Here is a 13,003-nt window from a genome sequence, read left to right as displayed (position 1 = left end):
GTTTAAAATAAATTTGCTTATGGTTTTCCATTTGTGCACTTTGACTACCTCCTATTAAAACTTGTTCTATAATGCTGTTATTAAATATCTATTTTATAATATTCTTTGGTCACTTAAAGTAAATGAAAGAAAAGCATAAAATAATAAAATTATAAAATACACTATTTAAAAACAGTAAGATTTGTGAGAATAGTCTTACATTTTCAATCTTAGCAACTCACTTAGAGATATTACTGGAGTCTAGGATGGAGAAGGTTGGATATCAAAGTGTAAAAGTTTTTCTGATTTATAATAATGTGAGCACATAAGTTGTTGATATCCTCTTGGTGATACTAGTGGCTGCGTTAGCTCATGAGTCAGGTTAAAGTATTGGTATCACAAAGTATAAAGTATCACAACTTCAGTAGTTTTCCCTTTGGAATGAAATTTAAAATTGCTTGACTGTTACTTCTGTATAGACATTTTACAGCTAGGAAATGAAAATGCCTTTTTTTTTTAATCTTTAGGGATTTGTTGAATTTTTCTGACATTTTGTTATATTCTATATTTTACTTCCTCCTCAAGTTCAACTTCTGGGGATCAAAGTAATCTTATTTTTAATATTTTATAAAAAGCACTGAATTATTCTACACCCTTTGTGTCTTTAAAGAATTCAAAACAAATCTAGTGCTGAGTTATTTTCTTTCTACATCAAGCAGATGCAGAATATTGAAGTAGATTCATAGTACATTGAGTTGACAAGGTGATTTGTCTAGTGAACCATTTTTATTCATGATTATTTTGGTTTCTCCAACATCCAAATATGAAATAATTTCTAAATCAGTCATTTTCACTAGGTGAACTATGATGGGGAGCTTCACAAACACCCACAGCTGGAAGCTGATTTGACAGCAGTGAGAGAAATATATGGGCCTCATGCAGTTTCTCTCAGGTACACAATAATTTTATTGAATAAAATTGAAATTAATTCTTGACTGAACCATAGGGATTTTCCTTTATGTTTTATATATGTAAATTTGCCTGGGGTGAACTTTTAAGATACTGTATAATGAAACATTTCTCATTACTGTCTTCACAAATTCCTGAGGCTTAACCTTTTGTTTTGAGACTATTTTTTGTGGTAGGACATCCACCATACAGTGTTTATAGATGCTCCTAATTTAGATTATTTCAATTGCTTGATGCAATTAGGTATTTAGAGGCACTGACTTTGTGGGTCCTCAGGTCCAAGTTTGACAATAATAGATCATTACAATTTACTTGGCAAATTGGTCACAAGCTGTTATCATCAATTAAGTCCTGTCTTACCTAAAACATAAAAGGTAATAATATGTAACAATTAGCAGCATGTTTCAGTCAATTGATATGTGGTCTTGGTTGGACTGAGGAAGACTCCAAGGTTCAGATCCTGCCTCTGACATGTGGGCAGTGCATGGTCACATGTTCTTAACTTCCGAGTGCCATATGCAACTCTCTACGATTGCAGTTGACCAGCGAACAATTTTCATGGAGAGAAGTTCCCACCTGAGGATTTCCCATATTGATGCAATATAAGCCTGGACTAAAACAAAAATAATGTACATTCAAATTCCATTGCTAAGGCTGATACAACACTTAGATAAACACATTTAAATAATGTATTTGGAGGATAACATAGTTTTCTCTGTGGCTTATGAGTAAGTTTTGTTGACAAATACTGTTTTCTTCTTAATAGTCATGAAAGACCAAATCTTTATTTAACTTTCTGTCTCCATTTGAGAAAATGTCTTTTAATTAGCTGAGTTACTGACCTCAGAGTAACTGTGTGATTTTTAGAAAACCCTGAACTATTGAGATTTTTTCCCCTTTAGATTTGGGCTGGGAAAGAAAAGCATTAGGGAGAACATAGGAATAAATGGAACTTTCCATAAAATAATAAGCTGTATCTACCTAAAACCTTCAGCAAGCATTATATGTAATGGAGATAAGCTAGGTGCATTTTCAGTAAGATCAGGGGTGAAACAAGGATATCCATTATCACCATTGTTATTTAATATGGTATTAGAAGTGTTACCTGTAGCAATAAGAGAAGAAAAGGAAATTGAAGGAATTAGAATAGGCAAAGAAGAAACTAAGTTATCACTCTTTACAGATGATATGATGATATACTTAGAGAATCCCAGAGGATCAAGCAAAAAACTATTTGAAATAATAAACAACTTTGGCAAAGTTGCAGGTCACAAAATAAATCCACATAAATCATCTGCATTTCTATATATTACTAACAAAGCCCAACAGCAAGAGATAGAAAAAGAAACCCCATTTAAAGCTATGGTAGACACTATGAAATATCTGGGAGTCTAACTGTCAAAACAAACCCAGGGACTATATGAACACAATTACAAAACACTTTTAACACAAATAAAGTAAGATCTAAGTAAGTAGAAAAACATCAGTTGCTCATGGGTAGGCCGAGCTAATATAATACGAATGACAATTCTACCTAAATTAATTTACTTATTCAGTACCATACCAATCAAGTTACCAGATAATTATTTTCTAGAGCTAGGAAAATAATATCAAAATTCATCTGGAAGGAAAAAAGGTCCAGAATATCAAGGGAATTAATGAAAAGAAATGCTAGGGAAGATGCCTAGTCTTAAAGATCTCCAATTGTATTATAAAGCAGCAATCAAAAGCACTTGGTACTGGCTAAGAAACAGAGGGGTAGACCAGTGGAATTGGTTAGGTACTCAAGACATAGTAGTCAATGAATATAGCAATCTACTGTTTGATAAACCCAAGGATCCCAGCTTCTGGGATAAGAACTCACTGTTTGTTTGACAAAAATTGCTGGGAAAACTAGATAACAGTGTGGTGGAAAATGGGCATAGAACAATGCCTGATACCATACACAAGAATAAAGTCCAACTGGATACATGATCTAGGTATAAAAATTGATACTATAAACAAATTAGTGGAGCAAGGAATAGTGTATTTGTCAGATTTATGGAGAATGGAGAAATTTATGACCCAACAAGAGATAGAGAACATTATGAAGTTCTAAATGGATAATTTTGATTATATTAAATTGAAAAGTTTATGCAACCAAGATTAGGAGGGAAGCAGAAAATTGGGAAAGAATTTTTTCAACTAGTGTCTGTGATAAAGGCCTCATTTCTAAAATATATAGAGAACTGAGTCAAATGTACAAGAATACAAGCCATGCCCCAGTTGATAAAAGGATATGAACAGGAAATTTTCAAAGGAAGAAATTAAAGCTATCTATAATCATATGAGAATGATTTTTTAAAGAAACCTCTCACCAGAATAAACAGCTTTGTATAATGTCAAGAGCAATGGATTTGGGATCAGAAGACCTGGGGTGAAATCCCAGTTCTTCTAATAATGACATTGATGACTTTTGGAATTTAATGTAGCATTTTTAGCAAGGAATTTGGATTGGGTAATTTCTACAATTGCTTCTAGCTCTAAATTCTATGCCCCTGTCAAGTGAAGCTATGGCTTTTACCTAGGGAAGGCTTCTTGGGAGATATTCTATACACTCCCACTCTATGGTCAAATGACCACTTGAACAGTAAGCAACTGTTTAATTGACATGAATTGATTAATTGCCCTTATGACAGTCACTGGGATTGATGTGGCAGATACAAAAACAGAAATGGAGTAGTCCGTGCACTTAAGAAGTTTACCTTCTGTTGGGGGAGTTGCCATGCAAACATCTAAGAAGGTATGAGGTAACTTAATTATGCAAAATAATATAATATAAGGTAATTTGGAAGAAATATTCCCAACAAGACTGATGAGGAAAGTCTTCCCTAGAAAATAGAGATAGAGCTGGGCATTTAAGAAAATTAGGATTGTAAGAGGTAAAGATATATAAGGAAAAAATTAAAGGCATGGGGGAATCTATAGAGGCATAGCCACAGGGGATGGAATATCAGACCTGAAGAACTTCAAGCAGACCAGTTGTGTCTGGTCTGGAAAGGTTGTCTGAAACTAGACTGTTTGTGACAAAAATGCCAAAGAAAGGCATTTATCTTTTAAGAGGTAATAAGTCAGATTGGTGCTGTACAATGATTTTTACATCTGTGGAGAGGACAGAGTAGGTAGGGAAAATATTTGAGAAAGGGAAATCCATTGAGGAGCAGGAGAATGGTGAGGAGCATTTGAGCTAGCATGGTAAACATATAAGTAGGGAGCAGACATGCAAGAGATGTCATGTAGGTAAAATCAATGAGACTTGGCAACTCATTGGATATAGAGGGTCAGAAAGACAGAGCAAATGAACTGAGGATGACTTTGGGGTTATAAACATGGGTAACTAGAAGCATTGTGTTGCCCTCCCCAGAAATATGGAAAGAAGTTAAAAAAAAATGGTTGGCTTCTGAAGAAGGAGGTGCATTAAAGTTGTGGAAACTCCTATTTGTTGATCTGTGAGCTGTCATTTTTCATGCATTTATACAAGTGCTTTAAGATTGCTTTACTAATACCATAGCATCCTCCCCCAAACCTTATGAGTTAGGTGCTATTATTATCCTCAGTTTTTAGGTGGGGATACTGAGGCAGACATAACTTAAGTGACTTGAACACAGAAACAGTAAGTTTCTGAGGCTGCATTTGACTTCATTTCCTTTTGTGTCCAGATCCAGAGCTGTATCCATTTTACCTTTATCTACCTCAGTTCCTCATCTGTTTAATGGGAATAATAATAGTACCTACAGGATTGAAATGCCACATAAATGCTAGTTATTACTAATTTATGCAACTTACTGTCTCATATAATAGTGGCAAATGAGATGAAGAGTAGAGAGATACAGATTGAAGAGGTGGGTGTAGTGGGATTGCAAGAACTTCACATTATTTGAATCAAAGGGAGATTGAACAAATACATCACAGTTTGGTCTGTTCTATACAAGAAACTTAGTGAGGAAATAGATGATAAAGGTAGCTGAGCAATGAAGAACTTAAAAATGAGGGCAAAATTGGTGAGTAATAAATTATAAGCAAAATATATCCTGAAGTCTGAGAGCCGAACACTGAGGGAAACAGAAAGGAAATAAAATCCTGTGATCAGATCTAACGTTCAGGGTAGGAGAAGACTGAAATGGAATAGAAACAGATTTCCTTAATTATGTCTCAGTTGTTTTCAGCATACTTCATCATCTTCTTTGTAAAAAAATGAATGCATGAGCAGAGAGGGTAAAAGCAGTGGAGGATAGGATGGAGGCAAATACACAATGAATAATTATAATCATAAAGGCGAATGGGACGAGCCTACTTATAATAGAGAAAAATTTAAAATGGGTTAAGAATTAATAATGTACTATTTACAGTAAACACATTTGAAACATCAAGATACACAGTTTAAATTAGGAGCTAGAACAAAATAATACATTATAGTTTTAGGTAAACTTAAAGAGAAGGAGAAGTGATTGTCATTTTAGAAAATGTGGAAAGCAAATACAATTAAGAGATTAACAGGGAACCTTCATTACGCTTAAAAGTACTATAAGTGCATCAGTATCAACATTTAAATATGTGTGCACTGAACTGCATAGCATTTAAAGGATAAATGTAGTTGAATTCCAAGGAGAAATCCACAATAAAACTATAATAACAGGGGACTTTAAGGAATCCCTAGAAAAATGTAATAGAAAAAAAAGTAAGGTGAAGTTAAGGATATGAGTGGGATTTTAGAAAAGTTAAAGATGATAAAACAGGTAACGGAATGAGAAAAGAAAATAGTTATTAAATTTTTCATCCTCCCAACAGCTTTACCAACATTGACCTTGTATTAGGATATTGAAAACTTTATATCCTGATTAGCAGAAATTTTAATCGTATACTTTGCTTACCACAATGCAATTAAAAATGTAGTCAATAAAATGTTTTTGAGGAAGGGGTAAAATTGATTCTCACCTCTGAAGTTTCTTGCCAACTACAAATCGTCTGATCCATTTCCATTTCAAAATTCTACGTATATTTCTATCACCATGTTTCTCTTCCCTTTGCCATGGGGGCAGATCTAAGTACTCATGAGCCACAGGAAGGGGAAATCTGCGACGAGTCTATGAATAAAGAAATAACTGTCTATTTTCTTTAGAGTGTTGGATAGACCTGAAGAATTACCTAGAATCTAAGACCAGGTCCCCAAACTCACTACTTATGTTTGAAAACAGTCTGTTCTTTTCTTCCTTCTTTTCAAGAGGAGGTAAGAGCTGCTGAGGTAGGCATAAGTGTCATAGTGATATTCACTGCCACACTGATGGCTCTCCTTAAGTTGTATTCCTGTTGTACTACCTGATTTTTTTAACAGTAGCACCAGGATGCCAAACAGTTTTTCCTATTTGCCAATTCAGCCACGTGGGCTTTCTTTATCATTGAGGAAAAAAAAATCATTTTTGTTTGAATTTCAGGTCGCATTCCCTCCTGTCCACATTGGGGAAACAGGAAAAACAAAATTCTTTACCAGTATATATAGCCAAGCAAAACAAATTGCTACATTGTCTAGCCTCATTAAAAAATGAAAGCAAACACAGAATTCTTTCATTATTAAGAAGAATTTATAGCATCTTTAGATACAGTTTCTAAAATTTGTCTTGTCGGCCAAGCTTTCTTCCTGCTTGCTGAATTTGCATAATCCTTGGACCCACCATGAAAATTTCTCTCCGACTGGGTACCAAAACAGATATTTAGCAAGCACACCCAGACTGCTGAGCTTGAGCTGTGAGAGAACATAGAGTTCTTCCTGACTCTCTAAACATTTATGACCTGTTGATGTGGAAGTAACTGCATAATCAGAGCAGTTTGTCATCTGATATCCTTGTTTGTGGCATGCTTTATCTTCAACGAAATGTGGGAGGGGAGAAGAATCTAAGGATTAGTTAGTTTAGGGGGGAAAAAAAAACTGTTCACCAAGCCCTAAAGCCTGGTGTATTTCATCTTTAAATGGCAGAGAAAATTAATTTTCAAAATGTCAGGTAGGATGTCACCCACTTTAAGGAAATTAAAAGCAAAATGTAAAGCTTACAATTGAACAAGTAATGGTGAGTCATTCTTCTTTTGAGTGAGAATTCATGCAATTCTAGCCGACCATTAGTAAATACTTGTTTACCGAAAGCATTTTGTGCCCAAGTTTCAAGAAGGAAAAAAACAACACAATTTACTTTATACATCCATATATTAATGTCACAGAGGTGCTTTTGGAGGCATCTAGATATGCCTACTTATTTAATAGTTATAGTTATATAGAGTTGTGGTTATATATATAGTTATAGTTAGAACTTAGAGACTTGTACGAAGGTTAAACAATTTCTCAAGGTCCCATGATGAATGACTGATTCAAACATAAGGCCTCTGATTTTAAATTCAGGACTCTTTCTAGTACACTGCTTTGATTCAGTAAAAGAAATAGGACTATTGTCCAATTTTAAGTCCTGCAGTGCAGATCGTGGATGTGGAACAGTTTTTAAAATTTCTGAAGGCAGTTGTCTGAGCTCTTGGTTCCAGTGTGATAAAGCATACAATATTTAGTTAGCTTATCTTTTGTTTTCTTTTTTTTAAACATTGATTTGGTCAGGGTTATGTAAGCAATTATTTTGAGTTATTATAAGCCTGTATGTTTTGTAGAGTACAATCAGTTGTCTCTCCTGACTATTCAAGGTGCATTCATAATTCAGGCAGTTGATTTAATTCTCCCAGTTGCTATGCACTCTCTCCATGTTGTGAGGCTACAGCGCCAAAGCTGATGCCTGCAAAGACTCCATCTGGGCAAACTGTAATCACGCTTTGTAACATCTCAGCATGAACGTGAAATTACTGGCATTCTATGAAAATGTTATTCACAATGGAAATAGTTTTGCATATATACAATGCTATTTGTGAATTCTTTCAAGTGTTGCATAAAAACAAAAATGATGTAACTATTTACAGATCTACACCTGCAGAATCTAGTTAATTGCAGACCTTGTAAGGTCTTTGCCTCTTTACAATTCTGCAGGCATTCTACCCTATCCTGCAATAGAACACTTCTATCTACTTATTCCCTTGAGTTGTACAGGAAATAAATAGGAGGTTAGAAAGATAAATTAAACTTTTAATGAAGAAGAAAATATTTAACATAGCATTTAAAATTTATTTATTGAAAAGTCTGAATGAAAAGTGTTTCTCTGTTAGGAGTTTCCATGGTTGGCAAATTGATTTGAAGAGAAAGTACATGAGTATTCACTTATTGATGTTTCTTCCGATGTTTCTTCCTTATGTGCAGTATGGGGTCAGTTGAATCTTTTATGTGTTGGGAAGAAAGAATGTTCCTTCTTGGTCTTCTCTCAATCTTCTCAATGTATTTATGACAGTTTCTATATGCTTCTACCTGTGGTACTCCTACTATAAATCATCTGTGTGTGATACTCATAGAATCACAGTTCTGCGGAAAATCCTTTATTTGCTTACGATTTACCATCAAATAAATGGGAAATTCTTGGCTTATAGTTTACCCATAATCTGTTGTTCCAATCCCATCTTAAAATATGGCAGGTGACTCAGTGGATTGACAGTTGGACCTGGAGACAGGAAGACCTGTGTCCAAATCCCATCTCAGACACTTACTATCTGTCTACCTCTGTTGCTTCAATTATAAAATGGGCATAATAGTAATACTTCTCCAAAATTGTCATTAGCATAAAATGAAATAATATTTGTAAATATTTGCCACATAGACCAAAGCTATCATTGTAATCTTTAACTTTTACACTCATTTGTGTATTCTCTATTACAATTAAATTGGACTATTTCCTGTGCGTTGTTTTTATCCCTCCATCTATTATTATTTTTCCTTTTGTTCAGAACTAATCTGAGAGTGAGTGTTCCATTCTAAAGGATAAGATCTCCCCTCCCTCTCTTTATTATGCCCTGGGAAATTATTTCACCGTCTAGGTCAAGGGTTCTTAACCTTGGAGCTATGAACATAAGTTTTTGTGTGTATGTGTACAAACATATTTTGATGGCTACTTCAATATATTTCTTTTCCTTTATTATTCTATAGATTTTATTCTATGCATTCATAAAATTCAACAGATAGCCAAAAGGGTCCATGACATAAAAATAGCTAAAGAATGCCAACTCTGGTCTCCAGAATTTTTTGTCCATAAGTTTAATTCCAGCTTCAGCTTCTTTTCTGCTTGCCTCCTTTCTTTATTCAGAAAAACATTAAAAGATAGTAGAACATTTCAGTTTGAGTGCAGACCCTTGAGGGTTCATCTCCCCAGAATCCTAGAAAGCATGAGTGGGAAATACACAAGGGATTTACCCAAATCAGTTGAAGGAGTCATTAGCAATCAAAGAAGGATTCTGAGGGTGAAAGTAGTTTTATTTCATCATGTTAAAACTGTTAAAAGAAATATATAACATAATTGTAGCAATTTTTTGTGATTTTTTTTTTGGTGGCCCCTAGTTAGATATATCTAACAGCATTTAATTAGGCAGGCACCTTAGTCCAGCAAGTTGTGGACATTTAAAAGAGGTTTATTATAGAGGAAAATAATCAGAGAGGGTTTTTATTTGTTGAGCATTTTGAGGCAGGTACAATGTTAGCATGAAATATCTAAGTGTGATAGGGACAATAAAGTAAAACAGGAGGTCCTTGAATTCCCAAGCTCCATGGTCTTTGGGTCATGGGAGGAATTGGAAGTGGATCACACATTCAGATTCTATTAATCTTTCATTCCTTCTAGTTAAAAATATGTGGGATGCCTACAATATACTACCCCTACACTGAGACAGGCACACTTGTGCACTCCCCTAAATCCCCTCAAGCCTCAGTAGAGGCTGGTTGAGGCACACACAGATTCACCTATGGGTTCCTTGTGGTTTTCCCCCTCATTGATCGATGCTCAGCTGCTTTATAGGATAATCAGACAAAGAAGGCATCTTGCCAACATTAAGCTCACACGTTTAGCAATATCATCATTTTATGCAAGCATAGTGAAATATTATATTATGTCACCCCTTATCTCATGGCACAGCCTCAGTTGGACTGCCCATCACTTATGATAATAGGAATTACTATCTGGGGTCCTTGAAACTATTCTAGGAGTTACTATCAGAGACCTGGAAACTAGACATTCCCATGGGCATGGATCCTGAGAAACTGATGCTAAAACGATAACAAAATCCTCTTTACGTACAGTATGGAAGAATGTTTATCTGCTTTTAGGTACATGTGTCAGTGCTCCAATTCATCTTTCATTTAATTATTCTCTGCCACAGTAGTCTCAGTCAGATAACAAAATGTTCATGTGCTAAACCTGGATAATATTATTTTTGTTCTTATCTTTTTTAAAAATTGCAATTTCAGTTATTCTTTGTCAACTTTATTTTAGGAAATACCAAAAACACCATTTGAAAGAATAAAACTCTAAAGTAATTACAAATGGTATATTCTTAGGTCTTTATTAATAAATAGTGAAAAAAATATGCAAGTATAACTCTTATATTTATTTAAATAAATATTAAAGTCCATGGGCTGTCATTTCTTCATTTAGGTCTTGAACTAGATGGCTTTTGAAGTCCTTTTGATCTGTAGGTCTATGTTCCTATGGTCCATTGGTGTTGGAGGTGGGTAGGTTGGAGGGTGGGGATGGAATTTTTTTTAGTGTTTCAGTGTTCCTTTAGATACCAAGAAATTTGATTTGAATTAAGGGTTTATCATTTCTAATCAGAATCAGGGGTCAATTTAGATTTATTCCCTGAGAATTGACTAATGTAACTAGCCAAAGTCAATCTTGCCATCTCTGCCGGAATATTTCTTAGTTATGTTATTGTATCTGTTAGCACCCCAACATACACGGGGTAGGGGGGGCTGCTATCACAGGTTCTTAGATCTGCATTCGTAAAAGGAAAGGCAACTTTTGAGGGTTTAACAATCACTTTAATCAAGCACATATATCATTCCTTTAATCAAGCATATATATCCTTCACCTTGTTCAAGGAAGTCAATACTCTGAACTTCAATCAAAGATCAACAGACATGGCTTCCTCTAACTGACCTTATGGTACATATGTCACAAAACAACAAACAGGTCCAACTGTCCGACCATAGTTACCAGAGAGGGAAGCACAGACATCTGGATTTTCAAAAGAGGGAGAGGGTTCCTTAGTGGCTTTCAGAGTCTCTCTCTGGCCAAATAAACACTTCCACTCAGTAAGCCCCAAAGTAAAGCCTCACCTCAGAGTAATTCAAAACAAATCTCTCAGACCCAACTGTGGGTGGGAAAGATCCTCTTTAATCAGATTATTCAGAGACTTTATACTTTTTGGCATAAACAAAAACAGCAAAAGATCCTACTTTCTTGCCCTCACAGTTATTAAATCTTATTTAGAGGTAGTACTAAAATTCAGAAATTTCTTGGTAATACAAACCAATTTGTACAATTTTAAGTTTATCCAAATTGAAAAATAAGATATTAATTTGTTTACCAGTATAGAAGCTCAGACTTCAGTAAAACTGCATTGAAGCATTTCTCATGTTAGATATTGACACCTTCCCACAAAATGAAAATGTATACAGAATAGCTAAATTCCAAGATGGCAGTATGAAGTTAACGGATCATTGCATCATAGATGTATAACTGAGTTGAACTGCTTTGTCTCAGATCACAGGCTATACGTGTCATAAGTAAATTTGAACTTGAGTTTAAGTGAAAATACCCTACAGACATGACAGAAACTCTGAAATTGGGTTGATGATGCAGTTAATATCCTATACTTTGGAAAGTCTGCCAGAGCAGTCTCATCAGGCATAGTTTTGCTTATTAAGTAAAACACAAACACTCTTTGAACCTAACCACTATCTATCAATCAATAAGTATTTCATAAACTCCTGCTATTGTGTTCTTTGCTACACATGCAGAAATAAAAGAGAATTGGCTGCTTTCCTCTAAAAGATGGCAGTCTGTTGGGCTAGATGATATGTACGTGTAAGCACACACCAAAATAAATAAGTAAATAAATGAACAAACAGGTAAATCCATGGAGACAAAGGTTTTTGGTATTTGTGATAGTCTTCATGGTGTTAAAAAGGTATAGAGTAGGTAAATAAGAATCCAACAGATATTGTATAATATTAAGTATTAATGTTAGTTGAATTCGGAAGTTCTAAAAAGAAGGCCTTTTATGTAGTCCAAGAATTAAAGTTATTATCAGTTAGGGGACTTAGGATAATCAAAGAAAATTATTTTAATTCTGAAATTAATATTAATCTATCCAGACATGCTGCGTTAATATGGTAGGAAAGAAGTGAAATGGATTTTGAATCACATTGGTGTGTTAGGTTCAAGTCCTGCTTGTATCTCTTTCCACCTATGTAACATTAAGCAAGTTTCCCTCTTGACCTTCTGAATTGAGCTGTCCTAGGAAGACTCAATCAAGTCATTTCCATCTCTAGGAATCTCTTCCGTGTCCAGTCATGTGATCTCACAGCTGAGTGGCTCAGTGAATTGAGTATTAAAACTGGAGACGGGAAGACCTGAGTTCAGATATGAACTCAAATATCTACCAGATGTGTGACCTTGGGCAAGTCACAAATCCTGCCTGCTCACTTTCTTCAGTTGTCAAATGGGGTCTAATCATAACACCTATTTTCCATTGTTGTAGTGAGGCTCAAATGAACTAATTTTTATACAGCACATTGTATAGCGCCTGGGACATGAGATACTAAATAAATACTAGTTTTTATTATTATTTTGATCTTTTACATGTTAAACAGAACACCCAAATTATGGTTATGTTTAACCTTCAACCATCTTTTAGTCCCCTAAGAAATGATCTGTGAGAATTGTAATTTTTAGTACATGAAATCATTAGATTTTAATATTGATTCCTTTAAATCATATGCCACAATGACAGTTTGTAAATATCTGTGGCTGTATTTGGGTACAAGAAAGATCTGATTTTGTTGTTGACTGCATTGTAAATTTCATAGTAAAAAAAAAAATCCTAGAAA

General features: G+C 34.7%; 1 protein-coding gene across 2 annotated transcripts in view; it reads left to right on the top strand.

The window, feature by feature from the left end:
- Window positions 1-13,003, top strand: part of PARP8 (poly(ADP-ribose) polymerase family member 8) — a 226,385-nt gene that overhangs the window by 151,040 nt on the left and 62,342 nt on the right. For both annotated transcript variants that reach the window (XM_072605665.1, XM_072605666.1), the window contains exon 8: window positions 837-931. In XM_072605665.1, the coding sequence (XP_072461766.1) occupies window positions 837-931 (95 nt within the window). The remainder of the gene's footprint in view (window positions 1-836; window positions 932-13,003) is intronic.

Source organism: Notamacropus eugenii, chromosome 4 (genome assembly GCF_028372415.1).
Source record: "Notamacropus eugenii isolate mMacEug1 chromosome 4, mMacEug1.pri_v2, whole genome shotgun sequence".
Classification (NCBI taxonomy): domain Eukaryota; kingdom Metazoa; phylum Chordata; class Mammalia; order Diprotodontia; family Macropodidae; genus Notamacropus; species Notamacropus eugenii.
Note: the sequence above shows the minus strand (reverse complement) of the source record. Positions and strands in the feature narration are given on the sequence as shown.